Genomic DNA, 14,723 nt, shown 5'->3' on the forward strand with positions numbered 1-14,723 from the left:
CTGGCCGCTCCTTACCTGTGTGATGGGGCTTCTCTCCTAAGCACTGTCCAGCTCCTGCAGCCTTAGCCTGAATCAGCTACTGCTGTTGAGGTCTATGGCGGAGCGCCTTTCCTGAGCGCCGACAAGCCAATGCTGCATCCACTGCCCCCACAATCCCAGACACACGCTTCTTAGTAAGCTGGGAAGGGATTGGGAATTGTCAAAAACAAAAAAAATCTTTAAAAGAAAAATTTAGTGTGGAGAAGTCTCCAAAAACGTGCCATCCCGGTGAGGCACAAAAAACAAACAAACACTGAGGCATCTTGGGAGTATGTAGGGGGTGGAGGGCTACTAATTTAAATATTTAAATGTGCAAATCCCTGCTAACGCCCCATCCATATCCCAAGAGTACTCCAGTGACCCCTAGTGGATGAAAAAGAAACTACTAGTATTCATAAACATACATGTAAAAGGCATGTACTAGAATGGGTAGTTACTAGATGTAAAGTTGTGGTCATGACTGGGCTTCCGGTGATTCATGTCACTGAGCTTTCACCCTGCAGGACCTGGCTGATAGGAGCAGCTTGCGCTCAGATAAAGGGCACGTGTAAATACAGCGTCCGACTTCTCTGCTCTGGTTAATATTAACATTACTAATGAAAAGTTTCCATATCCTAAGTAGGATAACTTGTTTACAGATATAGAGGTACTTTTAAGCACCCATCAATAAGATCTGTATATGTATTTCCATGGTGTGAAGACAGTAAGATTTTCTGATCTCTTTATACAGGTCCTCTGCTCGGTTCCCCATTGCAGGATGTTGCAGTCACTGTTCATGCGCTTACTGTGCGTCCTGGCACTTCCATGACCATGGTGTCTGCTTGTGTCTCACGGTGCATGCAGAAGGTAAGTTTGGTATTTTCTAACAGTAACAATCCAAAATAGTGGTTTATTGGATTGAGACTTGATAACCACCAAGATGCAAATATACTTCCTCCAATAATGGTGGAAATTAGTATATTGGACTGGTCACAAGCATTCAGAATGTAGGAAAAAAAGAAAAAAAGTTATGTGCATGGGTAGCTGTAGCTGCCCTCTATCCCTCCTCCTCCTTTGTCCCCATTTCCATCTCTCTTACCATTTGTAGATACCTTATAGAGGTCACCTTACTGGAGTTCTGCCATTTCTCCATATTGTATACAATCTTGTTTCATCATTTCCACAGGCTTTGAAGAAAGCAGAAATGCAGATTCTGGAGCCTCGGATGCAAGTGGAGATCACGATCAGTGACAATTACCTGAGTAGTGTCCTGGCAGATCTGTCACAGAGGAGAGGCAACGTACAAGAGATACAGGACCGCTTAGATAATAAAGTGGTGCTAGCCCTGGTTCCACTTTCAGAACTGATGGTAAATATACCCTCCTGATTCAGTTTTTTTGCAATTTAATGCCCCTTTCCTAGCAACCATTGATTGTACAGAGACATTTAATGACCATTATTTAAGAGGGACTAGAGCCTGATGAATAATGTATACACAAAACTATTCTGCAGACTTAGGGGTCACTAAGGCGTGGTTTCTCAAAGGCTTCAACCAATTGTTTTAAATTTAATAACTTTTTATTGAGATTTAAAATTTTTGTAGATATACAAATACAAAACAAATTGAAAATGCTGTAGCAAGTGCAGGTATACGTGGCAGAATATAGAATATACATCAAAAAACTGCAAATCAAGGACACATGACATACGATTCAGTATAAGTAGATTGTCTCCCCATACCATAGTACACTGAGGCCCACAGGCGCCATGTGAGCCCATACATTTTATCCACAGAATAAAATGGGGAGTACCTAGTCCCATACACATGTCACCGTAAAGACACATCATTGTTAAGTATAATCCAATAGGATATAAAACGTCTGCCAAACAGCCACAAACAATAAAACAAAACCCACAAAAACAAACCACCCCTGTAACCCCCCACCCTGTATAGCCTACCCCCAACTCGGGTATACTTGGATCCCTAAAGCCCCCTCCCCTTCTCTAACTACACTAACTAGCAACCCCCCCTCCCCATTCAGACGGATAATAGAACTCGAAACTAATTAGGAGCAATAAACTAATGACCTTAAGCTAGGCTAAGTCCGGCTTTCCCGCAGAAGAATATGGCTTACCTCCCGTATAGCGTACTGAGCAGTATATAAATGTATACATAGCATAGATAGGAGGAGATTCAACCATATAAAAAAAAAATACAAGTAATAAAGATATACAAATAATAAAACAAAAATACTGGTAACAAAAATGAGTTAATCCTGCCAGGCCTCCATCGCGTGCAATACCACAGTATCAGTCTCATCTCTGGTCATCCAAAGAAAGGATAGCAAGGACTCGTATAAGGCCTTAAAACAGGATTAAACTAGACTCAACTCTCCCGCTGCACATAAAACATCACTATATCACAGTCGTATGAAAAATAAAAAAATACAAGAAGATGGAAACCATCCCCACCATCAAAGCTTAGCAGGAAATGGTGACACCGTGTTACATTAGTCCAGCCAAGGCTCAGCATCTTGATAGGATAAGCCGAAAGGGATAAACCTGGTCCAGCACAGACAACAATCAGTAGGGGAATGTCCAAAGAATGCAAATGTGAAATTCCCCAGACCTGGCGCGGACCTAAGAGATAGAGGATGGATTTTCGGAGAGGACACAGTTAGCTCCATCCAGCCATTAGTATGTCACGTTACACAGTGTCAACATTGCAGCAAGAGAGAGAGAGACAATATTTGTAAAGGACACAGCATAGTCGAGGCAGTCAGAAGGTAGACAACAGAGGATATTAGGAGCAATTCCAACGGAGGATGACAGAAAATCCAAACGGACCTTTGGATGGACTGCAAGAGAATCAGGGCCTACAGGGATTGGATCAGCATCCTGTACAATAGAATCCAGTGTCGGAACAGGAGACAGCTGGAGAATATTTCGATGCAGGAAGCGCAGTGAGGGCAACCATGGAGCTGGCGGATACATCCACCATTTTGGTAAGCTGAATAACAAGTCTCTCAGTAGAGGCATGAATAGTCTGGAGTACGTGGTACAAAGAGCCAGCAATCGTAAAGGCACGCAGACGCCAAGACAGGAGAGTGGGCACAGTAGACAAATTTGAGCACCAGCTGGGATGGCCTCAAATGGTACAGACAGCAGGAATCTCAAGGCATCAGGTAAAAACCTCCTGAGCCAAAATGGCGGCGGCTAGCACGCCAACATGTCACATCCAGCAGGGAACCCGGATAAAGCAGCCAGCTAGTAGCAGAAGACCTGCTAAACAGGAGCAGAGAAACAGGCAGCCGGCATTACTCTCACCACCAGAATGTGCAAAGCAGGAGCGATATCCAGAGGGACATCAGAGGAGAAGTGAGCAGCAAAATGGCGGCCGTCGGCGTCATACACACCCGCGAGCACCAGGAGCGAGACAGACAGCAGAAGACGCACAGAGGATCCCCAGAGACAGCTGAAGAATGGGAGATAGCAGCAGGTGAGTATCACACACCGCACTGCAGCCGCTGAAGCCAGAGACAGAGGCACCGGGACTCCGTGCAGAGGCTGGGCCGGCCGGCCGATCTCTAGGATGCACACTTGGAGATCCCGAATTTCAACACTCCAAGGCGCTCTGCAGCAGCAGGAGAGGATCCAGCAGAAACACAAGGTGGTTGGGGGGAGAAAACATCCTGAAAATATCATGCTAGAGGCTATCAGCGGGAGAGCCGGAAAAATGCTGCCTGTCCCCAGCTACTCCAGGCCACGCCCAACTAATTGTTTTAAAATGCCAAAACAATCCTGGTATAGAATTTACAGATTTGTCCACTTACACTCAAATTGCGCCATCTGTTGGGCCTGTCGTGGACATTGTGACTGCCGTGTACACGGAAGGTGCAAAATCCAGGAATATGTACGCAATCTGGGTAAAGAGGCGAACACACAGTCCTAAAACATCACACATCGTTATGCTTAATCTGTTATTTTATACCAAATTCCTTTGAGACAAAACTTATCCTTAATACTTAGTACACGGTTACTGAATTAGGATGCAAAATTGGGGTGGGGATGTTTGCTACCCGTGGCAGGGTGCTGAACTCACACCAGACATCATGCACCATATAGCGCATAGAAGATAGGTATTTAAAACTGGGTGAAATCTGATGATCAGTAGCGCTGACAAACCACTCCTTAGTAAATCTACCCACAAGTGTGTTACAGCTTCTGTTTATAATGGTTTTCTCTTTTCAGGGGTATTCTACAGCACTGCGCACAATAACGTCAGGCCGGGCAACGTTTACACTTGAATTATCAAACTATGAAGCCATGAATTCCCAGGACCAGCATGTTCTGCTCAGGAAGAGAGGACTTGTGTGATCCAAGAGGTGACAAGAACAGACATTACCATCTTCCTCCTTCACTTTGCAATGACCATAAAAGAAGTTCCTTGTGTTTCATCACTGTTTTTTTATTTTTTTAAATACTTATTTCATAAAATAAAATAATAAATGTGCTGATTTTAGTCTGCAGTCTATTGTACAGCAAGTGAGGAATGTTCAGTAAAATTTGGTCTTGTTTATGGGTGTCAGACAAGTCTCAGTATTGAACCCACATGTCAGGTAACATTCCAGTCACAAACTTAGTTATAGGACAGGGATCAGTACTAAATCCCGCTGGATGGGATCCCGGCGGTCGAAATACCGACGCCGGAAACCCCGACAGGTGTGGCGAGCGGAACGCAGCCCCTTGCGGGCTCGCTTCGCTCGGCACACTAATTTGTTCTCCCTCTATGGGTGTCGTGGACACCCACGGAGGGAGAATGTCGGGATTGTGCCGGTCAGGATTCCGGCGTCGGTATTTTGACCGCCGGGATTCCGTCCGGCGGGATCTTTACCGCATCCCATAGGACAGGCTGGTAAATGTATTTGGAAACTGAAAATGGTAAAGTGACTCCTCCCACTTTGGCGCTAATCTAATGCTACACTTTTTGCAGGAACTTCTATTTTCTCAATAAAATGTAATGTACCGGCTTGATGTGAATAAAATATAAATTTAATACTACACAATGATTAAAAGTGAGACAAAAACAGAACCCAACATGGGAAACAGAGTACTACCAAGATGATAATCGGAGCCGCAGGTGTTATGAATGCAAGGTATTTCCCGGGAACAATACCTGCATGTGGCTCCGTCAGGCGTGTTCCCCAGTGGTCCTGTGACTGCCTTGAAAAAGGGACTTTGATGTCCCGAAACGTGTAGGCACCTGCTTTCCAGTACTTTCCTGTGCTTCTGGACATCCTTGACTGTGAAAGGGACCACTGGGGAACATGCCTGACGGAGCCACATGCAGGTATTGTTCCCGGGAAATACCTTGCATTCATAACACCTGCGGCTCTGATTATCATCTTGGTAGGACTCTGTTTCCCATGTTGGGTTCTGTTTTTGTCTCACTTTTAATCATTGTGTAGTATTAAATTTATATTTCTCTATCGTCCTAGTGGATGCTGGGGTTCCTGAAAGGACCATGGGGAATAGCGGCTCCGCAGGAGACAGGGCACAAAAGTAAAGCTTTCCGATCAGGTGGTGTGCACTGGCTCCTCCCCCTATGACCCTCCTCCAAGCCAGTTAGATTTTTGTGCCCGGCCGAGAAGGGTGCAATTCTAGGTGGCTCTCATAAAGAGCTGCTTAGAGAAAGTTTAGCTTAGGTTTTTTATTTTACAGTGAGTCCTGCTGGCAACAGGATCACTGCAACGAGGGACAGAGGGGAGAAGAAGTGAACTCACCTGCGTGCAGGATGGATTGGCTTCTTGGCTACTGGACATCAGCTCCAGAGGGACGATCACAGGTACAGCCTGGATGGTCACCGGAGCCGCGCCGCCGGCCCCCTTGCAGATGCTGAAGTAAGAAGAGGTCCAGAATCGGCGGCTGAAGACCCTTGCAGTCTTCTAAAGGTAGCGCACAGCACTGCAGCTGTGCGCCATTTTCCTCTCAGCACACTTCACACGCAGTCACTGAGGGTGCAGGGCGCTGGGGGGGGGCGCCCTGGGAGGCAAATGTAAACCTATATACTGGCTAAAAATACCTCACATATAGCCCCCAGAGGCTATATGGAGATATTTAACCCCTGCCAAACTTCACTAAAGAGCGGGAGACGAGGCCGCCGGAAAAGGGGCGGGGCCTATCTCCTCAGCACACAGCGCCATTTTCTCTCACAGAAAGGCTGGAGAGAAGGCTCCCAGGCTCTCCCCTGCACTGCACTACAGAAACAGGGTTTAAACAGAGAGGGGGGGCACTAATTGGCGATATAAATATCTATATAAAGATGCTATTAGGGAGAAACACTTATATAAGGTTGTCCCTATATAAAATTATAGCGTTTTTGGTGTGTGCTGGCAAACTCTCCCTCTGTCTCTCCAAAGGGCTAGTGGGTCCTGTCCTCTATCAGAGCATTCCCTGTGTGTGTGCTGTGTGTCGGTACGTGTGTGTCGACATGTAGGAGGACGATGTTGGTGAGGAGGCGGAGCAATTGCCTGTAATGGTGATGTCACTCTCTAGGGAGTCGACACCGGAATGGATGGCTTATTTAGGGAATTACGTGATAATGTCAACACGCTGCAAGGTCGGTTGACGACATGAGACGGCCGACAAGCAATTAGTACCGGTCCAGACGTCTCAAAAACACCGTCAGGGGTTTTAAAACGCCCGTTTACTTTAGTCGGTCGACACAGACACAGACAGGGACACTGAATCCAGTGTCGACGGTGAATAAACAAACGTATTCCTTATTAGGGCCACACGTTAAAGGCAATGAAGGAGGTGTTACATATTTCTGATACTACAAGTACCACAAAAGAGGGTATTATGTGGGATGTGAAAAAACTACCATAGTTTTTCCTGAATCAGATAAATTAAATAAAGTGTGTGATGATGCGTGGGTTCCCCCCGATAGAAAATTATGGGCGGTATACCCTTTCCCGCCAGAAGTTAGGGCGCGTTGGAAAACACCCCTTAGGGTGGATAAGGCGCTCACACGCTTATCAAAACAAGTGGCGGTACCGTCTATAGATAGGGCCGTCCTCAAGGACCAGCTGACGGGAGGCTGGAAAATATCATAAAAAGTATATACACACATACTGGTGTTATACTGCGACCAGCGATCGCCTCAGCCTGGATGTGCAGAGCTGGGGTAGCTTGGTCGGATTCCCTGACTAAAAATATTGATACCCTTGACAGGGACAGTATTTTATTGACTATAGAGCATTTAAAGGATGCATTTCTATATATGCGAGATGCACAGAGGGATATTTGCACTCTGGCATCAAGAGTAAGTGCGATGTCCATATCTGCCAGAAGATGTTTATGGACACGACAGTGGTCAGGTGATGCAGATTCCAAACGGCACAAAGGTGTATTGCCGTATAAAGGAGTTATTTGGGGTCGGTCCATCGGACCTGGTGGCCACGGCAACTGCTGGAAAATCCACCGTTTTTACCCTAAGTCACATCTCTGCAGAAAAAGACACCGTCTTTTCAGCCTCAATCCTTTCGTCCCTATAAGATCATATCTGCCCAGGGATAGAGGAAAGGGAAGAAGACTGCAGCAGGCAGCCCATTCCCAGGAACAGAAGCGTTCCACCGCTTCTGACAAGTTCTCAGCATGGCGCTGAGACCGTACAGGACCCCTGGATCCTACAAGTAGTATCCCAGGGGTACAGATTGGAATGTCGAGACGTTTCCCCTTCGCAGGCTCCTGAAGTCTGCTTTACCAAGGTCTCCCTCCGACAAGGAGGCAGTATGGGAAAAAATTCACAAGCTGTATTCCCAGCAGGTGATAATTAAATTACCCCTCCTACTACAAGAAAGGGGTATTATTCCACACTATATTGTGGTACTGAAGCCAGAAGGCTAGGTGAGACTTATTCTAAAAATTTTTTTGAACACTTACAAAGGTTCAAATCAAGATGGAGTCACTCAGAGCAGTGATAACGAACCAGGAAGAAGGGGACTATATAGTGTCCCGGGACATCAGGGATGCTTACCTCTATGTCCCAAATTTGCCCTTCTCACTAAGGGTACCTCAGGTTCGTGGTGCAGAACTGTCACTATCAGTTTCAGACGCTGCCGTTTGGATTGTCCACGGCACCCCGGGTCTTTACCAAGGTAATGGCCGAAATGATGATTCTTCTTCGAAGAAAAGGCGTCTTAATTATCCCTTACTTGGACGATCTCCTGATAAGGGCATAGTCCAGGGAACAGTTGGAGGTCGGAGTAGCACTATCTCGGATACTGCTACAACAGCACGGGTGGATTCTAAATATTCCAAAATCGCAGCTGATCCCGACGACACGTCTGCTGTGCCTAGGGATGATTCTGGACACAGTCCAGAAAAAGGTGTTTCTCCCGGAAGAGAAAGCCAGGGAGTTATCCGAGCTAGTCAGGAACCTCCTAAAAACAGTGCATCATTGCACAAGGGTCCTGGTAAAAATGGTGGCTTCCTACGAAGCAATTCCATTCGACAGATTTCACGCAAGAACTTTTCAGTGGGATCTGCTGGACAAATGGTCCGGATCGCATCTTCAGATGCATCAGCGGATAACCCTATATCCAAGGACAAGGGTGTCTCTCCTGTGGTGGTTATAGAGTGCTCATCTTCTAGAGGGCCGCAGATTCGGCATTCAGGATTGGATGCTGGTGACCACGGAGCCCAGCCCGAGAGGCTGGGGAGCAGTCACACAAGGAAAAAATTTCCAGGGAGTGTGATCAAGTCTGGAGACTTTTCTCCACATAAATATACTGGAGCTAAGGGTAAATTTATAATGCTCTAAGCTTAGCAAGACCTCTGCTTCAAGGTCAGCCGGTATTGATCCAGTGGGAAAAACATCACGGCAGTCGCCCACGTAAACAGACAGGGCGACACAAGAAGCAGGAGGGCAATGGCAAAAACTGCAAGGACTTTTCGCTGGGCGGAAAATCATGTGATAGCACTGTCAGCAGTGTTTCATCCCGGGAATGGAAACTGGGAAGCAGACTTCCTCAGCAGGCACGACCTCCACCCGGGAGAGTGGAAACTTCATCGGGAAGTTTTTTCCACATGATTGTAAACCGTTGGGAAATACCAAAGGTGGACATGATGGCGTCCCGTCTGAACAAAAAACGGGACAGGTATTGCGCCAGGTCAAGAGACCCTCAGGCAATAGCTGTGGACGTTCTGGTAACACCGTGGGTGTACCAGTCGTGTATGTGTTCCCTCCTCTGCTTCTCATACCTAAGGTGCTGAGAATTATAAGACGTAGAGGAGTAAGAACTATACTCATGGCTCCGGATTGGCCAAGAAGGACTTGGTACCCGGAACTTCAAGAGATGCTTACAGAGGTCTTATGGCCTCTGCCGCTAAGAAGGGACTTGCTTCAGCAAGTACCATGTCTGTTCCAAGACTTACCGCAGCTGCGTTTGTCGGCATGGCGGTGGAAAGCCGGATCCTAAGGGAAAAAGGCATTCCGGAAGAGGTCATTCCTACCCTGGTCAAAGCCAGAAAGGAGGTGACCGCACAACATTATCACCACATGTGGCGAAAATATGGCGTGGTGTGAGGCCAGGAAGGCCCCACAAAGAAATTTCAACTCGGTCGTTTCCTGCATTTCCTGCAAACAGGAGTGTCTATGGGCCTCAAATTGGGGTCCATTAAGGTTCAAATTTCGGCCCTGTCGATTTTCTTCCAGAAAGAATTGGCTTCAGTTCCTGAAGTCCAGAAGTTTGTCAAGGGAGTATTGCATATACAACCCCCTTTTGTGCCTCCAGTGGCACTGAGGGATCTCAACGTAGTTCTGGGATTCCTCAAATCACATTGGTTTAAAACCAGTCAAATCTGTGGATTTGAAGCATCTCACATGAAAAGTGACCATGCTCTTGGCCCTGGCCTGGACCAGGCGAGTGTCAAATTGGTGGTTTTTTCTCAAAAAAGCCCATATCTGTTTGTCCATTCGGACAGGGCAGAGCTGCGGACTCGTCCCCAGTTCTCTCCCTAAGGTGGTGTCAGTGTTTCACCTGAACCAGCTTATTGGGGTGCCTTGCACCTACTAGGGACTTGGAGGACTCCAAGTTGCTGGATGTTGTCAGGGCCCTGAAAATGTGTTCCAGGACGGCTGGAGTCAGGAAAACTGACTTGCTGTTATCCGGTATGCACCCAACAAACTGGGTGCTCTTGCTTCTAAGCAGACTATTGCTAGTTGGATGTGTAATACAATTCAGCTTGCACATTCTGTGGCAGGCCTGCCACAGCCAAAATATGTAAATGCCCATTCCACAAGGAAGGTGGGCTCATCTTGGGCGGCTGCCCGAGGGGTCTCGGCTTTACAACTTTGCCGAGCAGCTACTTGGTCAGGGGCAAACACGTTTGCTAAATTCTACAAATTTGATACCCTGGCTAAGGAGGACCTGGAGTTCTCTCATTCGGTGCTGCAGAGTCATCCGCACTCTCCCGCCCGTTTGGGAGCTTTGGTATAATCCCCATGGTCCTTTCAGGAACCCCAGCATCCACTAGGACGATAGAGAAAATAAGAATTTACTTACCGATAATTCTATTTCTCGGAGTCCGTAGTGGATGCTGGGCGCCCATCCCAAGTGCGGATTATCTGCAATACTTGTACATAGTTACAAAAATCGGGTTATTATTGTTGTGAGCCATCTTTTCAGAGGCTCCGCTGTTATCATACTGTTAACTGGGTTTAGATCACAAGTTGTACGGTGTGATTGGTGTGGCTGGTATGAGTCTTACCCGGGATTCAAAATTCCTCCCTTATTGTGTACGCTCGTCCGGGCACAGTACCTAACTGGCTTGGAGGAGGGTCATAGGGGGAGGAGCCAGTGCACACCACCTGATCGGAAAGCTTTACTTTTGTGCCCTGTCTCCTGCGGAGCCGCTATTCCCCATGGTCCTTTCAGGAACCCCAGCATCCACTACGGACTCCGAGAAATAGAATTATCGGTAAGTAAATTCTTATTTTTATTCACATCAAGCCGGTACATTACATTTTATTGAGAAAATAGAAGTTCCTGCAAAAAGTGTAGCATTAGATTAGCGCCAAAGTGGGAGGAGTCACTTTACCATTTTCAGTGCATTTTTACCGTTTGGAGTTTGTAGGGAACTCCCAGACTACCCCCAGACCTGCACAAATCCTTACAGCGCAACCATCCACCTCTATTATTCCTTTTTTGTATTTGGAAACTGACTGCACAGGTCAGTAACAGTCTCGTCTGATCTAGACTCCATGATTGTCACTTGTTCAAGAGGCATGATTGTACTTTTAGTTACTGTAAATGACTATTTGGCTTTGCGGTATGATAGGATATTTAGTTTTATCAATGCAGCTGGCTAGTCTGTTGCAAATGTAAAATTGTAACTGCATGCACTACTGTAATGGAATCCTGCTCTAGAACTGGAACAACCAAATCTATAGTACAGTCTCCTCAGATGTCAATCTACAGTTGTGCAGTAAAGCAGAGGGATCTACTTCTCCTCTTTCCAGCCAAATGCAGTTGTTAGCAAGGTCTTTCCTCCTGTCCCTCACATGCACAGGCCAGACAAAAGAACTTTCAAACTTTGGGCCTAATTCTGAGTTGATCGCAGCAAATTTGTTAGCAGCTGGTCAAAACCATGTGCACTGCAGGGGAAGCAGATATAACATGTGCAGAGAGAGTTAGATTTGGGTGTGGTGTGTTCAATCTGCAATCTAAATTGCAGTGTAAAAATAAAGCAGCCAGTATTTACCCTGCACAGAAACAAAATAACCCACCCAAATATAACTCTCTGCAAATGTTATCTGCCCCCCCTCCAGTGCACATGGGTTTGCCCAATTGCTAACAAACTTGCTGCTGCTTCGATCAACTCAGAATTACCCCCTTTTGGCCTAATTGAGCTTGAGTTGTAGTTTTGCGATAAATGGCAAAACTACAACTCACTTCTCTAACATGCGGGAGGCTGCACCGCATGCCGGGTTCTGCTATTGTGCAAGCACTTCGCATTTTTAAACTGCAAAGTGCTCGCATGATGGGGGTGATTCAGAGTTGCTCGCTCGCTAGCTGCTTTTAGCAGCATTGCACACGCTAGGCCGCCACCCTCTGGGAGTGCATCTTAGCTTAGCAGAAGTGCGAACGAAAGATTAGCAGAATAGCAAATAGAAATTTCTTAGCAGTTTCTGAGTAGCTCGACACTTACTCAGCCATTGCGACCAGCTCATTCCTTTTCGTTCCTGGTTTGACGACAAACACACCCAGCGTTTGCCCAACCACTCCCCCGTTTCTCCAGCCACTCCTGCATTTTGCAACTCGAACGCCTGCGTTTTTCCGCACACTCCCATAAAACGACCAGTTTCCGCCCAGAAACACCCACTTCCTGTCAATCACACTACGATCAGCACAGCGATGAAAAAGCTTTGTTATGCCGTGAGTAAAATACCTAACTTTTGTGTAAAATAACTAAGCGCATGCGCTCTGCGAACCTTGCGCAGTAAGCGACTAATCACAGTATAGCGAAAATCGGCAACGAGTGAACTCTGAATGACCCCCGATAAGAGTAGCCCCTTCCCTACGAAATACAGGCAGAGGAATGCCATCTTTTTTGGTTGCAGTGTCTGTGTGCGACGTCCCACAGCTGTCATGGCCGGCCCCGAAAACAGTCTGAACACGCCTGTGTTGTCTGGATCGCACCCACCAAACGAAGAGTCAACGCCCACAAAACAGTCAATGCATTGTCACAACCCCCACGCCGGCTCTAAAACTGATCGTGTGCAATCGCCGTTTAACGGGGGTATTCAATTACTTTCTGAACTGCTGTCTTGTCGGAATGACGGCAATTTCTGACTTTTTTAGGCAGGAAACTGTTCCAACCTATTCAAGCCCCTGACATTTTTCCTGACAAGTTGGAAAACACGTAGATTGGCGGACCAGCCGCGCATCCAAGTGTTCTGTCGTAAAGCGCAGACAAATCTGACAGGTTTTAGCCCCTTTTCCGACAATGTCAATCAGACTTTAAAACCCCCCCCCAAAAATCGGATTGGCATTGTTGGGAGCGGCCGCTCATTGAATACTGAGATGTCAGAAAGGATCAGACATCAATTGAATATACCCCTAGGACTGCGTGTGGAAATCTGCAAATAGCCGTTTCCATACTTCTGCAGGGCTTACTGAATTAGCCCCTCTATCTCTTCTCTGGGAGAAGCAGAGTATATACTGCCGACAGCTTTGGGAGCAGCTCTCAACATTAGGCCCCATCCCCATTGTGGGAAATATTGCGGGCCCACTGGGGAGTCTACATGTCACGATTTGCATCATTTTTGCCCCAGCCCCAAGAATTCCCTGCATCATCACCCCATCCTGCCTACTTCATTAGAAAGTGGGTGGGCTGCAGGAGATCCACCTATTCTTCCAGAGGGGTGTGGTATGCATGAATGGCGGTCAGGAGACTGCCGGACAGCATACAGACACCGGGATCCTACGGTTGCCACGGGTTCTATTCCTACTCTATGGGTGGCGAGGACACCCACGAGTGGGAATAGTCCCTGATGGTCAGCATGCCGGCCGTTGGGATTGTGAGGGGGCGGGATGTAGGGGGAGGTTATGCGACAGTCGGTCACATAACTACATCCCCTTCCAGAGAGTGCATGAAATATCAGGAGTCTCTTGCAACTTCCAGATTAGGCACTTAACAAAATGGCAACTCCCAGAGGCAGGAAATGTTGCCTACCTCTTGTGTAGATTAACCGACAATCCAATTAAGTTATTTACTGACATTTTCAAATGTGGAGCCATCTCCAATTCATCAGGAATAATATAAGCTTACTAATGTAAAGATTAGATTGTACTAAAAGCAAACTGTCAGGAGAAAAACAACTTTTGATTAGTTTAGTGCAAGATTACATTGACCTAACATTGTAAATCATTTGGATCTCTAGAGAAATTAGAGAAATTTATTTTCTCTGACGTCCTAAGTGGATGCTGGGACTCCGTAAGGACCATGGGGAATAGCGGCTCCGCAGGAGACAGGGCACAAAAGTAAAGCTTTAGGATCAGGTGGTGTGCACTGGCTCCTCCCCCTATGACCCTCCTCCAAGCCTCAGTTAGATTTTTGTGCCCGAACGAGAAGGGTGCAGGCTAGGTGGCTCTCCTGAGCTGCTTAGAAGTAAAGTTTAAATAGGTTTTTTATTTTCAGTGAGACCTGCTGGCAACAGGCTCACTGCATCGAGGGACTAAGGGGAGAAGTAGCGAACTCACCTGCGTGCAGAGTGGATTGGGCTTCTTGGCTACTGGACATTAGCTCCAGAGGGACGATCACAGGTACAGCCTGGATAGGTCCCGGAGCCGCGCCGCCGGCCCCCTTACAGATGCTGAAGAGTGAAGAGGTCCAGAAATCGGCGGCAGAAGACGTTCCTGTCTTCATTAAGGTAGCGCACAGCACTGCAGCTGTGCGCCATTGCTCCCAGCACACTTCACACTGCGGTCACTGAGGGTGCAGGGCGCTGGGGGGGCGCCCTGGGCAGCAATGTAAATACCTCCTATGGCAAAAAATACATCACATATAGCCCCTGGGCTATATGGATGTATTTAACCCCTGCCAGTTTTCCAGATAAAAGCGGGAGAAGAGCCCGCCGAGAAGGAGGCGGGGCCTATCTCCTCAGCACACAGCGCCATTTTCCCACACAGCTCCGCTGG

General features: G+C 47.1%; 1 protein-coding gene across 6 annotated transcripts in view; it reads left to right on the forward strand.

Annotated features, from left to right (window-relative positions):
• GFM2 (GTP dependent ribosome recycling factor mitochondrial 2) overlaps positions 1 to 4,535 on the forward strand; it is a 119,769-nt gene extending 115,234 nt beyond the window's left edge. For all 6 annotated transcript variants that reach the window (XM_063963855.1, XM_063963851.1, XM_063963852.1 and 3 more), the window contains exons 19-21: positions 770 to 885; positions 1,205 to 1,387; positions 4,270 to 4,535. In XM_063963855.1, coding sequence (XP_063819925.1) covers positions 770 to 885; positions 1,205 to 1,387; positions 4,270 to 4,395 — 425 coding nt within the window. In that variant the 3' untranslated portion in view covers positions 4,396 to 4,535. The remainder of the gene's footprint in view (positions 1 to 769; positions 886 to 1,204; positions 1,388 to 4,269) is intronic.
• The last annotated feature ends 10,188 nt before the right edge of the window (positions 4,536 to 14,723 follow it).

Source organism: Pseudophryne corroboree, chromosome 1, assembly GCF_028390025.1.
Source record: "Pseudophryne corroboree isolate aPseCor3 chromosome 1, aPseCor3.hap2, whole genome shotgun sequence".
NCBI classification, from domain to species: Eukaryota; Metazoa; Chordata; class Amphibia; order Anura; family Myobatrachidae; genus Pseudophryne; species Pseudophryne corroboree.